At 47.0% G+C, this 13787-nt stretch overlaps 1 protein-coding gene and 1 long non-coding RNA gene across 4 annotated transcripts in view; one reads left to right on the top strand and one right to left on the bottom strand.

Annotated features, from left to right (window-relative positions):
- ST3GAL2 (ST3 beta-galactoside alpha-2,3-sialyltransferase 2) overlaps positions 1-10788 on the top strand; it is a 50666-nt gene extending 39878 nt beyond the window's left edge. For 2 of the 3 annotated variants that reach the window (XM_035716096.2, XM_035716095.2), the window contains exons 4-8: positions 3501-3680; positions 7001-7046; positions 7344-7463; positions 8304-9010; positions 9853-10788. In XM_035716096.2, the coding sequence (XP_035571989.1) occupies positions 3501-3680; positions 7001-7046; positions 7344-7463; positions 8304-8477 (520 nt within the window). In that variant the 3' untranslated portion in view covers positions 8478-9010; positions 9853-10788. The remainder of the gene's footprint in view (positions 1-3500; positions 3681-7000; positions 7047-7343; positions 7464-8303; positions 9011-9852) is intronic. The other variant, XM_035716097.2, reaches the window with a different exon arrangement.
- On the bottom strand, positions 2147-8506 carry LOC112646628 (uncharacterized). The gene is made up of 3 exons (XR_003127755.3): positions 8367-8506; positions 7329-7982; positions 2147-2537 (listed from the first exon to the last, which is right to left on the bottom strand). It is a non-coding gene; the product is annotated as an uncharacterized LOC112646628 (long non-coding RNA).
- Positions 10789-13787: the final 2999 nt, after the last annotated feature.

Here is a 13787-nt window from a genome sequence, read left to right as displayed (position 1 = left end):
AGTTGCTGGCTTTCAGAATGTGAGGGAGGCAAGCTGGTTGCTGGAGAAGGAGCTCTCTCCATCCAGACACAGTGGCCAAGAAAGTGGGAAATGAGACGTTCATCACTTCTGTGCAGCCCTGGGACATTCCAGAAGCCCAGAGAAATGCTCTTGAGTGCCTGAAGCTCCTGCCATCCATGCCCTGCCACCTGTACCAAGTAGATGCTTTCATTATGCATGTGGGTGATGGTTGAGAAGCTCCAGGGTGGAAGCAGACAAAAAAAGCTTGGCTACTATGACATCTGGATAGTACCTGATTTATGTTTTGTGGAAGGGCTGACCCAGATTGAATTGTTTTTTTGTTTTGTTTTGTTTTGTTTTTTTGCTGATCTGTACAAAGAGCTAGATGGTACTGGAGGTGATTCTTTACTTATAGGCATGTCTTGGTTTGGAACCAGTGAGGAGACCTCCCTGCTCCCTGGAAACAGGACCAACATAAAACCCCACTGAGCTGAGTTACAGTGAGATGACAGCTGTTATCCATATTTGCCTACGCCACTCCCCAACTGCCTCCTCCTCTATGTCTTCTGAGCCCTGCTAGCAACTCCAAATGAAGTCGAGCTGGTCCTGCCTCAGCCAGCCAGCAGATAGATCCACAACTCCTCAAACAAGTGCCTGGCAGATTGTAGGCTCACCATAAATATGTGAATGAATCAAAGAGACTAGGTGACCAGATATCAAACCCTAAGCATGAATCCACATCCACCCTTCCTGTGCCTTTGCTCTCAGGTGCTTTGGTGGGTGGAGGCAACCAGGAACAGATAGAATCCTAGAATGTTTTTCTCCTGAGTTATGGAGATGTAGTTCATCCTCCATCCTGCTCTGGCCCCTTTCCAGGGCTTGGCTTCTCCAGAATGAATCAGAGCCTTAATGCAATATCCTGTCCTCAAAAGCATGCCCTGTTCCTACCCTCTACCTTGGAGGCTCTGAAACATCTTTTTGGACTTCTTTCTCCATTCATCCCTAGACTTTTGAAATCTGGTGCCTGCCCAACAAGTGGGAGGGACCCAAGGAAGGTGGAAGGTCTAAGAAGGGACTTTGTCACAACTGTGGCTGCAGATGCAGTGGAAAAGACAGATGAGGGAGGTGGATTGTCTTCAGAGGCCAACCTGGGGTACTTGTAGCCCTTTGATCTGTGGGACCAGTTTGGCCTCTCCATGTCAGGTGAAATGAGGTTTGTTTCTTAGGTACTCACCAGTGTGAACCTTGACCCCAGCTCCCGCCCAGTCCAGACCCCAGCCTACTTGAGTATCACCAACACCAACTCAGGTGTTCCAACTCCTGCTATCCCCTTACATATACCAGGTAGCTGAGAAACACCATCCCTTTTAAGGCTTTCTCTCCAAACTGCTCTGCTTCTCACAGACCCCAGGGCTGATGTGGCAGAAAGCAGATCCAGACTCTGGCTGTGGTGACGTAGGACACTAGTGCTGTATGTAGAGCCATCGTAGCCCCAGCAAACTGTCATTAATGCATGGGGAAAGCTACTTCTAGGCTATTTTAAGAGACAAAATCTCTGAACTCTAAAGACCAGGAGAACAGAGGGGCACCCAGACAGGAGGCAGAGGGCAGTTCAGTTAACCTAATGAAATAGAGTATAGTTGGTCCTACAGAGAAGATTTGAGGCATCTGCTTGAACCAGACTAGAATTGAAATGGCCAAGAACAAAGACTCACTATATGGTTCCAAATCAGGCCACCTCTCAGTTATGGCTTCCCAGCCCCACCACTCTCCAGTTCCTGAAGGGAAGGGAACCAGAGAGGTAGGAGGTACAGCAATATGACCAGCAGTGGTGGAGTACCCTGGACATGCTTTTACTATGTCATGCTACCAATGGGAGAGGAGCAGGAGGAAGGCATTGTGGGAGCCCCAGTGACTGGTCTTCATTCAGCCCAGCTAAGTGGTGCCAGCCATTTTAAGGACAGGTAATGTTCATACTGGTTTTACATAATAGGCATAAAAAGCAGGGAAAGCACATGGAGACTTTGTTTCCTCTCTTCCGGGTCCCTTTTTCCCCACTGGAAGGCAAGGTTATGGTCACCTCCCTGGGTAGTCATGATTCTGCAAAGTGGTTCACACAAGACAGGAATGTTCTCATAAACAGTCACAGCAGAAAAGACCAACATGTTTATGTTCAAAGCTGAATCACCTGTTTTGAAGATGCTCGCCAAAAGAGGGAGCTTGATTTTATTGATCCTGTGTTTTGCACTGGTTGAAAGGCAGTAAAAGCCTTCTTGGCTTATTATACCCAGGAGGGTGGCAAGCCTGCTCTGGGTTTCTGAGTTCCTCCATGGCAGTGTGGGAGAAACAGATCCACACTGCACATCACCAGGGGACAGCCAAAGTGGGTACTGCCAGAATTCGGAGCATCCCTCTTGGCCTTGGACAGAAAGGCAGCTAGAAGCTGAAATACAGGGGTGGAGGGGCTGGTGCTGGCGGCATAGAGGCTGTCATCTGGCCCAGGAACACTTCAGCTTCTTATGCACTTCTACTGTCTTCTAGGAAAGAAAACAGAACAGCCAGGTAAGGTTGAAGCTGTAGAAAACTGTTCTTTTCTTTAAAAAAAAAAAAAAAGTTAAATATGTGCCTGTTCTTGGGGGGGAAAAGTCCAGAAATGTATACACTAAAAGATGAATTACTCCTCCCCATCCCATCTCCCAAGAGTAGTAACCTTTTTTTTTTTTTAACCAATTTTAGTACTCTTCCAGGTTTTGTTATATTCATATATAAAAGTATGTTTTTCTTTCCTCCTCCTTTCTCTCTTTCTGCCTCTTTTTCTATTTTTACACAAAATGGTTTCACACTATCTAGTTTTAAGTTTTCCTTTTGTGAGTTGTTAACTCCCTCTGCAGCACATAGTAGTATTCAAAAGATATGTATGAAAAGGAAAGAAGGGGATGGATACCTCACACTACTTGTTTTTTTCACTGGACTTATTTATTAGCACATATAAATCTGGTTCATTCATTCTCATGGCTACATGGTATTCCATATGTGAGTGTGCCAAAATGCACTGACCAGTTCTTTATTGTTAAATTGATTCTCTTTTTCACTACTGTAAAAAATAATGCACTGAATATCTTTATATATGTCTTTGCAGATTTATGCAACCATTTTTGTAGGATATCTATAAATAGAATTACTGGGTCAAAGTGTACACCCATTCACATTTTTTTAAAAAGATTTTATTTATTTATTCATGAGAGACACAGAGAGAGAGAGAGGCACAGACACAGGCAGAGGAAGAAAGAGGCTCCATGTAGGGAGTCCAATGCAGGACTCAATCCTGGGACTCCAGGATTACACCCTGGGCCGAAGGCAGGTGCTAAACCGCTGAGCCACCCAGGAATCCCCCACCCATTCATTCACATTTTTGATGGCTAGCACCAATTGTCCTCTAAAAATCTTGTACCAGTTTTCATGGCTAGACTTTTTCTCATGTCACCTCCTTGTCCCTGCAGGATGAATCAGGCGCCAACCGTGGGCTTTGAGCAGGATGTTGGCAGCCGAACTACCCACCATTTCATGTACCCCGAGAGTGCCAAGAACCTTCCTGCCAACGTCAGCTTTGTGTTGGTGCCCTTCAAAGCTCTGGACCTACTATGGATTGCCAGCGCTTTGTCCACAGGGCAAATCAGATTGTAAGTCACTCTGCCCCCTGGGAATGGAATATGGGTAGACAGGAGCATTTTGAGAAAAGTCTTCCTAGGGATTGGCTCTTAGACTTCCTTTAACTGAATATTTTGACCAAGAGGGGCTGGTGAGGAGGGAGGCATTCAGAGGGAGGACCCAAAATTGTGGGTTAGATGAGGCCACCCCTTGTTCACTGTCACTTCCTACATAGTGACAGCCAGCTGGTGGTAAAAAGGGGAGGGAAAATTTTGGTCTCCTTTCCAGGAGGTGGCTTCTGACTGTGGGAGCTCTGCCTTCTAAGAGTTTTCTTTAGAGGCAGTTGCCCAATCACAGGTAAAAGCCTCAGGAAATTCAATTCACCAAGTTTTTTTTTTTTTTTTAACTGAAGTCTAGTTGGTGCATGTTTCATTAGTTTCATCACCAAGTATTTTTAACAGCTTTATTGAGATCTAATTCAAATGCCATTCAAGCCACACATTTAAAGTATACAAGTCAATGGCTTTTATTAAATATAGTGTTATATAACCATCACAAATTATTTTAGAATTATTTCATCTTCTTAAAGATGAAGATGAAAGATCTAAAGATACCTCTGCACCCCTTAGCATCACCCTCACTCCCTCCATCCCCTGCCCCACAGCCCTAGGCAACAACCACTAACCTACTGTCTCATCCTGTGTGTGTGTGTGTGTGTGTGTGTGTGTGTGTGTGTGAGAGTAAATGTATATAACATATGGGGCACTTGGCTGGCTTTGTCAGTGGAGCATGTGATTCGCGGGGTCGTGAGTTCAAGCCCCATCTTGGGTGTAGAGATTATTTAAAAACTAAAAATAAGTAAAAATTACCTTTTTCAGGTCACTGCCCACATTCTCCATCAAAAATAAAAATAAGGGCAACCCCGGTGGCGCAGCGGTTTAGTGCCGCCTTCTGCCCAGGGTGTGATCCTGGAGACCCGGGATCGAGTCCCACATTGGGCTCCTTGCATGGAGCCTGCTTCTCCCTCTGCCTGTGTCTCTGCCTCTCTCTCTCTCTCTCTCTCTGTCTCTCATGAATAAATAAAATTTAAAAAATACATTAAAATATATATATAAATAAGCCAAAAAACTGTATGTAACATTATATATATATATATATATATATATATATATATATATATATATATAAACATTTTATTTATTTATTCATGATAGAGAGAGAGAGAGAGAGAGAGAGAGAGGCAGAGACACGGGCAGAGGGAGAAGCAGGCTCCATGCAGGGAGCCTGATGCAGGACTCCAGGATCACGCCCTGGGCCAAAGGCAGGCACTAAACCACTGAGCCACCCAGGGATCCCCCATAAAATATATTTTAACCATATGGTTCAGTAGCATTAAATAATTTATTTTATTGTGCAAACATCACTCTATCCATCTCCAGAACTTTTTCATAATTTCAGATGGAAATTGTACCCATTAAACAGGAACTCTCCATATCCCCCACTACCTAGCCCCTGCTAACCACTAGTCTTTTTTCTTCATAATTTGACTGTTGTAGATACTTCATGTAAGTGGAATTATAGTGTTTGTTCTTTTGTGTCTGGCTTATTTCACTTAGCATAATGTTTTCAGGGTTTATCCATGTTTTAGCATATACAAGATTTCATTCCTTTTAGAATCTGGATAGTATTCCATTATGTGGATATACCATATTTTATTTATCTATTCATCCATCAGTGAACAATTAGGCTGTTTCCATTTTTTGCCTGCTGTCACCATATTTTTTTAATAAATCTTTTTAAAATTTTTTTTTTGGGATCCCTGGGTGGCGCAGTGGTTTAGCGCCTGCCTTTGGCCCAGGGCGCGATCCTGGAGACCCGGGATCGAATCCCACGTCAGGCTCCCGGTGCATGGAGCCTGCTTCTCCCTCTGCCTGTGTCTCTGCCTCTCTCTCTCTCTCTCTCTGTGACTATCATAAATAAATAAAAATTTAAAAAAAAAAATAAAAAATAAAATAAAATTTTTTTTTTAAGCAAGAGAGCACAAGTAGGAGGGGCAGAGGGAGAAGGAGAAAAGCCAAAACCAAGAGTCGGACACTTAACCAGCTGTATCACCCAGGCGCCCTTGTCACCACATTTTTTTAAATTTATGTTTTTTTAAAGATTTTATTTATTTATTCGAGAGAGGCAGAAACACAAGCAGAGGGAGAAGCAGGCTCCATGCAGGAAGCCCGATGTGGGACTCGATCCCGGGACTCCAGGATCACACCCTGGGCCAAAGGCAGGCACTAAACCACTGAGCCACCCAGGGATCCCTAAATTTCTATTTTTTGAAAGATTTTATTTATTTATTCATGAGAGATAGAGAGGCAGAGACATAGGCAGAAGAAGCAGGCTCCCTGTGGTAAACCTGATGTAGAACTCGATCTCAGGGCTCCAGGATCACAACCTGAGCCAAAGGCAGATGCTCAACTACTAAGCCACCCAGGTATCTCTCACATTTTTTTTTTTTAAGATTTTACTTATTTGAGGGGCGCCTGGGTGGCTCAGTCAGTTAAGTATCTGCCTTCAGCTCAGGTCATGATTCTGGAGTCCTAGGATCAAGCCCTGCATTGGGCTCCCTGCACAACGGGAAGTCTGCTTCCCCTTCTGCTCCTCCCCCTACTTATGCTTACTCTCTCTCTTTCTCCCTAGAATAAATAACTAAAAATTCTTTAAAAAAATAATTGAGACAGACAGAGAAAACATGATGGGGAAGGGGAGAGGGAGAAGGAGAGACAAGCAGACTCCCCATTGAGCACAGAACTTGATGTGGGGCTGGATTCCAGGACCCTGGGATCATGACTGGAGCCCAGTCCGGTTGATCAACCAGCTGAGCCACCCAGGCGTCCTGCCATGTATTTTTTTAAACACAAAGTTACGGTTTTCTGACTTTATCTTATATTTGGGAGACATAAGGGCTAATTAATAGGAAGGAGGGATTTGTGCCAAATGTGAGGATAGTAGTGAGAGGGTCGTTGTGGGCAGAACTAAGACATAGACATGGTAGGTATGAGATGATTGGCTAAATCAAGAGGAGAGTTCACAGCTGAGTATTGTGGAAACCAAAGTTGAGGTTGGATAATAGAAGGCCCCAGTGTTTGTCTAAAACATTCTATTTTATCCTGAAGGACATGGGTAGCCTCTGAAGGTTTCTGAGCAAGGTACTGCAGTGATGTGTTATGGGGAAGCAGTCTGGAAGCAAGGCACCTGTATTAAGGCTGTCATCACTCAGACCTGAGAGGGAAGAAAGGCATCTCTGGGCCTTTCTAGATCCCAAGAGCCACCTAAATGTTATTTATCTTTCTGCTTACAGCACCTATGCGCCAGTGAAGTCCTTCCTTCGAGTGGACAAAGAAAAGGTAAGCTCCCTCCTCCTTTCCCTTCTTCATCCCCATTTCATTGGAGGAAACTGTGCAGATTTGACTTACGGTGTGTCTGGTCCAGTGGCTCAGGTGTCCCCCAGTGCCCTTCCAGACCCCTGAGTCCCCCACATCTGCTGGCATGCCTGACCCCCTCAGAGGCCACAGGAACCAGGGAACATGGAAGAACAGGTCTGCTGGCAAGCATGGAGGAACAAGCAGAAGCTGCTGACACCTTGACCTGAGTCTCCAGGCTCCCAGAGCGCCTCATGGGTCTGTTACCTTTTCTCCTGCCAGGTTCAGATCTACAACCCGGCATTCTTCAAGTACATCCACGACCGGTGGACAGAGCATCACGGGCGGTACCCTTCCACAGGGATGCTGGTGCTCTTCTTTGCCCTGCATGTTTGTGATGAGGTGGGTCGCCCAGTGTTAGGGGTACAATAGGGACACCCACAGATCAGAGGGAGTCAGTCCTTCTTAGGGCTTAGCAGAGCAAGAGGAATGTGGCTTTGTAGGCAGAAATCAAGTGGCTCTGATTTCCCCCATTTCTAGGTTGTCAAGTATACATCTTCATTTCCCAAACTCACGACGTTGGTGATTTTACCAAATCTTAAATCACTTCAGTGAAAAGTTAAATTTACTTAAAAAGGAAATAGACGACTACCACCATAATGGGTTATTACATGCCATAAAGAAAAAAAAAATAATCAAAAGTATAAATAGAAAGGAAGCAATGTAGTTCAGTTCCAGGGCATGGCCCTCTCCCACAGCTGTGGGCCCTGGGCCGGCTGTGGGTGTAACGCTGGAGGCCAGTGGTTCAGGAGCCGCATGTCACTAGCCAGCGGGGCTGCTGTGCACGCTCGGCAGTGCTCACGCCCAGCACACCCACTTCAGTGTGGTCCTGGGTACTTGACCAGCTTTCCTGTCAAAGTACTGCATTGCAAACGACAGCAACAAGACAAAAACCGAAAGGGATGTTAGCAAGGGTTGGGGAGCTGTCCTAGCCGGACTGAGGCGTCTGGGCTGCGGGGAGGCGGGCGGACGAAACCACAGGCAGCAGCGGCCTTCCCCGGGCAGCGGGCAGCGTGCGCAGCTCCAGGCCTGGGTGTCCCGCCTCCCCGGTGCCTCTGCCAACTGGCCTGCCGTCGGGTCGCCGCGGCCGCCGTGTCCCAGCCTGCCAACGACCCGAGGCTCTTCCGCGCCCCGGCCCCCCGGCCCCCGACGCGGGGTGACCTGCGCCGCCCTCCCCTGCAGGTGAACGTGTACGGGTTCGGGGCCGACAGCCGGGGCAACTGGCACCACTACTGGGAGAATAACCGGTATGCGGGCGAGTTCCGGAAGACGGGAGTGCACGACGCCGACTTCGAGGCCCACATCATCGACATGCTGGCCAAGGCCAGCAAGATCGAGGTCTACCGAGGCAACTGAGCCCGGCCTCGCCGCGACCCTTCCGGCCCAGCCGCGAGGCTGCGACGCTCGCTCCGCAGCCGGGACTCCCGGCCAGCCCGAGGGCGGCGGCCTTGGCGAGGGCGCGGCGCCCGGTTGGGCGTCTCCAGCCCTGGGAGCGACGCCAAGTCGCGGTCTGGACCAATCATGCTGCAAGTCCAGCGAGCGCCGGCTGTCCCCCGCCAATCAGGAGACTTTGGGGGCTGGCCCAGGCCTGGCACCCAATCAGCGCTGCAGTGGGAGCGGAGGCTCTTTCTCCCAGCCAATCATGCGACTCAAGGAGAACTTCCGGCGCTGGGCCCGGTCTCCTCCAATCAATGGCCTTCGGAGGCGGGCCGGCCGCCGCTGAATCCCCACTCCCCTATGCTTTGGGTAGGATTTTATTTTATGCTTTTTAAGGAGTAGTGGTTGGTTCCGGCCTCAGTGGAGTACTTTCCTCAGGCTCTGCGGGAGGAGTGTTGGTGGCCTGTCGGCGGTACTCGGCCAGGGGCACCGAGGAGGAAGCGGGGGGGAAGGTGCGGGGCAGCAGCGGCTGGGCCTCCCTTGGCCGGGGGCCCCTCGCGACCTCGGGGCGGGCGGGGGGGCGGGGGCGTTGGCCTCCCGCTTCTGGAGGTCCGGGGGGAATCAGGTGGTTTCCGGGGAGCGCGCTTTCATCCCCGGGAAGAGCTAGATCCCTCTGAAACCTTTTCAGGCCTCAGAGCACTCTAGACCGCGTATTTCCTTTATCTGTCGGGCCCAGATGGGTGAGTGTAAACCCACCAAAGAAAGGCAGTGGAGCGTGGGTCCCCTCGTCCTCCCTTGTCCCCATCCCCACCTTTGGCCACCCTATGGGATGGCCTTCCTGACCAGGGCATTGAGCATCCCACCTGGAAACTAGAACTGTATTCACCCGTTGCTAGGGCTCGGAGTTCGCCGATGGCCTAACTCGAGCGCAGGGGTAAGGAACAGGGCAGGGGACCCGGAAGCCCCGTCACTTCAGATGTAAGGTGCTTCTCACTCTCGTGTACTCTCGCGGCCCCTTACTGTTCGCCCACAACTTTTTTAGTGTCCCTTCTTAAGCCCTGGGCCTCCTCACCAGCCTGCTCGTCCTGGGATTGGGGGTGGGGGGTGGGGCACTGCTGGCTTCTCCAACCCCCTACCCCTCCTCGCTCGTCTTTAGCCGGCTCTAGGGAGAGGAAGGCAGGCTGGAGATGGGGAGCCCAGCTGCCTGGTGCATGCACCGTTTTCCTCCGCCCATCACCCCAAAGAGGAGTAGGAAACCTCTTGCTTGGGGGTGGAATTTGCTTTGGTCTCCTAATTTAGTTAACTTGAGGTTACCAGGGATGGCTGACCAACAAAGATTCTTTTAAAATTCCAGGCTGGCCATGCAAATTGCTGGGATCCTAGCTGGGGAGGAGTCGACTGACTTGCCCGCCTTGCATGTCTCCTCTCCTGCCCCTGCGTCCCCTCCCTCTGCCACGCTCACTTCCTGCCTCATCTCTCCAACCCATTTTCCATTTTCAGCTCTAGAAGGGCAGGGACGCTTACAAACAGGAGTTACATCTGGAAGTTACTTCCAAGACTGAACCCAGCTTAAGTCCCTAGAGGAAGCTGCTGATGATATTCTCACCCTTCAAGGTTGGGGAAGTTTCGGAGGGGGAAAGTGCTTCTGTGAAGCTTCCAAACCACTAATAGGATCCCCCTTCCCAACAATGAGGAACACAAACACCACCCTTTATCTTAGTTGATACCACCAAGCAGCCTCCTGGCCATTGGGGTAATTCCTGCAGCTGGCTGGGGTAACCAGCAGGGGAGTATATTAGAGGAGGATTGGGGCAGGGCAGTGGGCACCCCTAAAGTTAATATATTGAGAACTTAGCTTAAGCCTAAGTCTTAGTTCCTTCCCAATTCCAAAAGTAGGAGGAGCAACGAGTGGGGGTGGATTTGGGGGGGCCTATCCTGGAATGCCTCTCTCAGGGCTTCCCCCACCATTTTAGAGAGTCAAGGCACCAGCCATTCATGCCAGTCTCCTCTCAGTGCTTCCTGAAGAGGCTGTTTGGAGTGTTCGGAAAATGAAAAAAACAATGCAATTATGCCAAACAGTATTGAGCAGAATAATTTATTTCTTTTTTGTTCCTTTTTCTTCTTTTTGTTTTGTTTAAAACATTAATAAATCCCCTTTCTGGAAGAGGTAGGTCCCAGCATCCAGCCCAGATCTCCTTTTCTGCAATAGTTATTTAAACAAATGTTTGTTTGTTTTTTTATTTTCTTCCCTTTCTCTCTCTTTCTGAATTAAAAAAAAAAAAAACTCCTATATAGTCATTTGTCTATTCTGAAATGGGTACGATCATGGAAAGAAGACATATATGTCACTGAAGAGCTGTGACTAAAGAACTAAGGACATCAGGTGGAATGTGTGAAGGAGGAAGAGTATGACTTCCAGACACCTGCCGCTTATACGTGAGGCCTCCCAACCTGAGATGCCCTCTGAAATGGTGGTTCTTCACCATTTGGGGGACACCAGAGTGGATCAGCAGGAGGCTCCATAGCATCCAGCAGACACTAGGTTGGAGCTTTTCCCCTTACACTTCCAGGTTCTGTGGATGCTGTAGGTGTGGGTTGGCAGGAAGCCAACAGAATGATAGGAGAGGTGCCACAGACATCAGGGGCACCTCATACCATTTCCTTTAAATACCTGGACCCCTTTAGTCTACTGCCATTATGCGGTGGAATGCCACTGAACATCCAATTTTATAGTTCATTGGGTTCAAACAATATGGATCTCACAACAGATAGAGTCTAAAGTCACTTGGTGTCCTGCAACTTAGTTTGTGCCAATGCCCAGGAGCAAGCTAGGAGTTGCTTTTCAGATGGAGAATACTTTGGTCTTTTTCTAAAACCCTAGAACTTGGGGCTATAATTCTTGTACTTGGAGTTCTCGGAGACTCCATTTCTGTGTACCACAGACACTAATAGCATTTTGTTGGCTAAATCCTAAGGCCTGGTGACAGGACAGTGCACACATAGCCTAGGCTGCTGAGAAACCTTTCTTGTCTGGGTTTCACTCAAAGCAAACTGCCTTATAGGTCACCTACATGGAGCAGCACTTCCAAATACTGTACCTATTGCCTTCAAGATGAAGCGTCCCACCAAATTGTGTATCTTTTTTTTTTTTTTTACGTGTTGGTCAAGGACTGTGTTGCTTTGATACCACATCTGAAACCACAGGTTGGAATTACCATTTGATTGCATTTGCAATAAACAACTTAATTTCTAAGATTCAAGATGGTGAGTAAATGGAATGAGGAAGAAATCGCTCACCCCTGGTATAACTCAAGTTTGATGGCAGAACCAATCTATAGATCCTGCTGGAGTATGGTATTGATTTTTTTTTTTTTTTCTTTTTCTTTTGAGCTTCTATCTTGGAGATAGTTCCAAGGACTTTTGTTTGGCCCATCCTTCATAATCACCCTCATTCCATGGGTCAGGTTGCCAATATGGGAATTTTGCCAGGTAGTAAATGTTTTCTCTTTCCTTTTGGGACTGAAGAAATTACAAGCATGACCAATGTTAATTGCACTTTGCAAATTGTGAGGTCTTTGTCTTTGCTTTTTTGTGGAGTTTTTTGTTTTTTGTTTTTAATATTTATCCATTCATAAGAGACCCACAGAGAGAGGCAGAGACACAGGTAGAGGGAGGAGCAGGCTCACTGCAGGAAGCCCAATGGGGACTCAGTTCCTAGACCCCTGATCATGAGCTGAAAGCAGATGCTCAAGGAGGCATCCCCCACCCTTTTATATATATATATATATACACACACACACACACACACACACAAATTGAAGGCTTGTGGCCAGCCTGTGGCAAGTAAGTCTGTCAGCGCCATTTTTCCAACAGTGTTTGCTCACTTTGTGTCTCTGTCACATTTTGGCAATTCTCACAATATTTCGAACTTTGTCATTATTATATTTGGTACAGTAATCAGTGATCAATGATTACAACTTGCTGAAAACTCAGAAGATGGTTAGCATTTTTTAACAAAATATTTTCAATTAAGGTATATATATTTTTAAAATTAATACTATTACACACCTAATAGACTATACTATAGTGTAAACATAACATATGTACAAGGAAACCAAAAAATTCTTTAAATTTGCTTTATTATGCTATTCGTTTTATTGCTGTGTTCTGGAACTCAACCTGCAATATCTCAGAGGTATTCTTGTACCCATTTTTTTTTTAAGGTAGGCTCTACACCCAGTGTGGAACCCAGTGTGGCTTGAACTCATGACCAAGAGATCAAGACCTGAGCTGAGATGAAGGGTCAGATGCTTACCAACTGAGCCCCAAGCACCCTAAGTATGCTTATACCTTAAAATGGATCTGTGGTCTCATTGGACCCACCATTAAATGGACTTAGATCCGAGCTCCATCTGTCATTTGCCATAATAAGCCCTGACTCTTAACTGGTGGACAACTTTGGTATTCAGATGTCAGAGCTAATATCTGATAACTCTTGAAGCTCTGTGGGTATTTCCCTTTCACTAGTACACTGTTTCTTTGGAAAATGGGTCTCACAGGAAAGGCTTGCGGAAGATTTATGCTACATACCTGAGTTTTGTCCGAGTCACTCCTCAGAGGACCCTGGGATCCCCTTGAATAAGAGATTTCCATGTGTGACTTGAATTAGGTCTGGGAACTGGGTGAGAAGCTGTGAATCTTCATCCACTGTGACTCCATTTCCTCAGTCCTCGAATTTGTCCTCAAATGCACATTAATAAACAGAACCTTAGTAGGCTGCTTAGTATCTATGTCATTTCTAGAGATTCTAATAGTCCATTAACTTGTTCCAAATTCTTGTAGGTCAAAACTTCAATTACCATACTGTGGTTTGTTGTGGTAAATATGCCTACAGTCTCAAGCAGTTACACACTAGTTGGCCATATCTTTTTGGCCTTTATGATAGTGAGGTCACATTATTCTCTGTTCTTACACAGGACAGCCACCACAGAGTTCCTCAAAGATATTGGTGTACCAATCACTAATGCATTTTTTTAAAGATTTTCTTTATTTATTCATAACAGACAGAGAGAGAGGCAGAGACAGGCAGAGGGAGAAGCAGGCTCCATGCAGGGAGCCCGACGTGGGACTCGATCCCAGGCCTCCAGGATCAGGCCCTGGGCTGAAGGCGGTGCTAAACCGCTGAGCCACCGGGGCTGCCCCTAATGCATTTTTTAAATTAAGTTTTTAAACTATTTTTGTCATGGGATATACTACATATGCAGAAAAGAACATACAGATAAATGTACA

This window comes from Canis lupus, chromosome 5, assembly GCF_003254725.2.
Source record: "Canis lupus dingo isolate Sandy chromosome 5, ASM325472v2, whole genome shotgun sequence".
NCBI lineage: Eukaryota > Metazoa > Chordata > Mammalia > Carnivora > Canidae > Canis > Canis lupus.
Note: the sequence above shows the minus strand (reverse complement) of the source record. Positions and strands in the feature narration are given on the sequence as shown.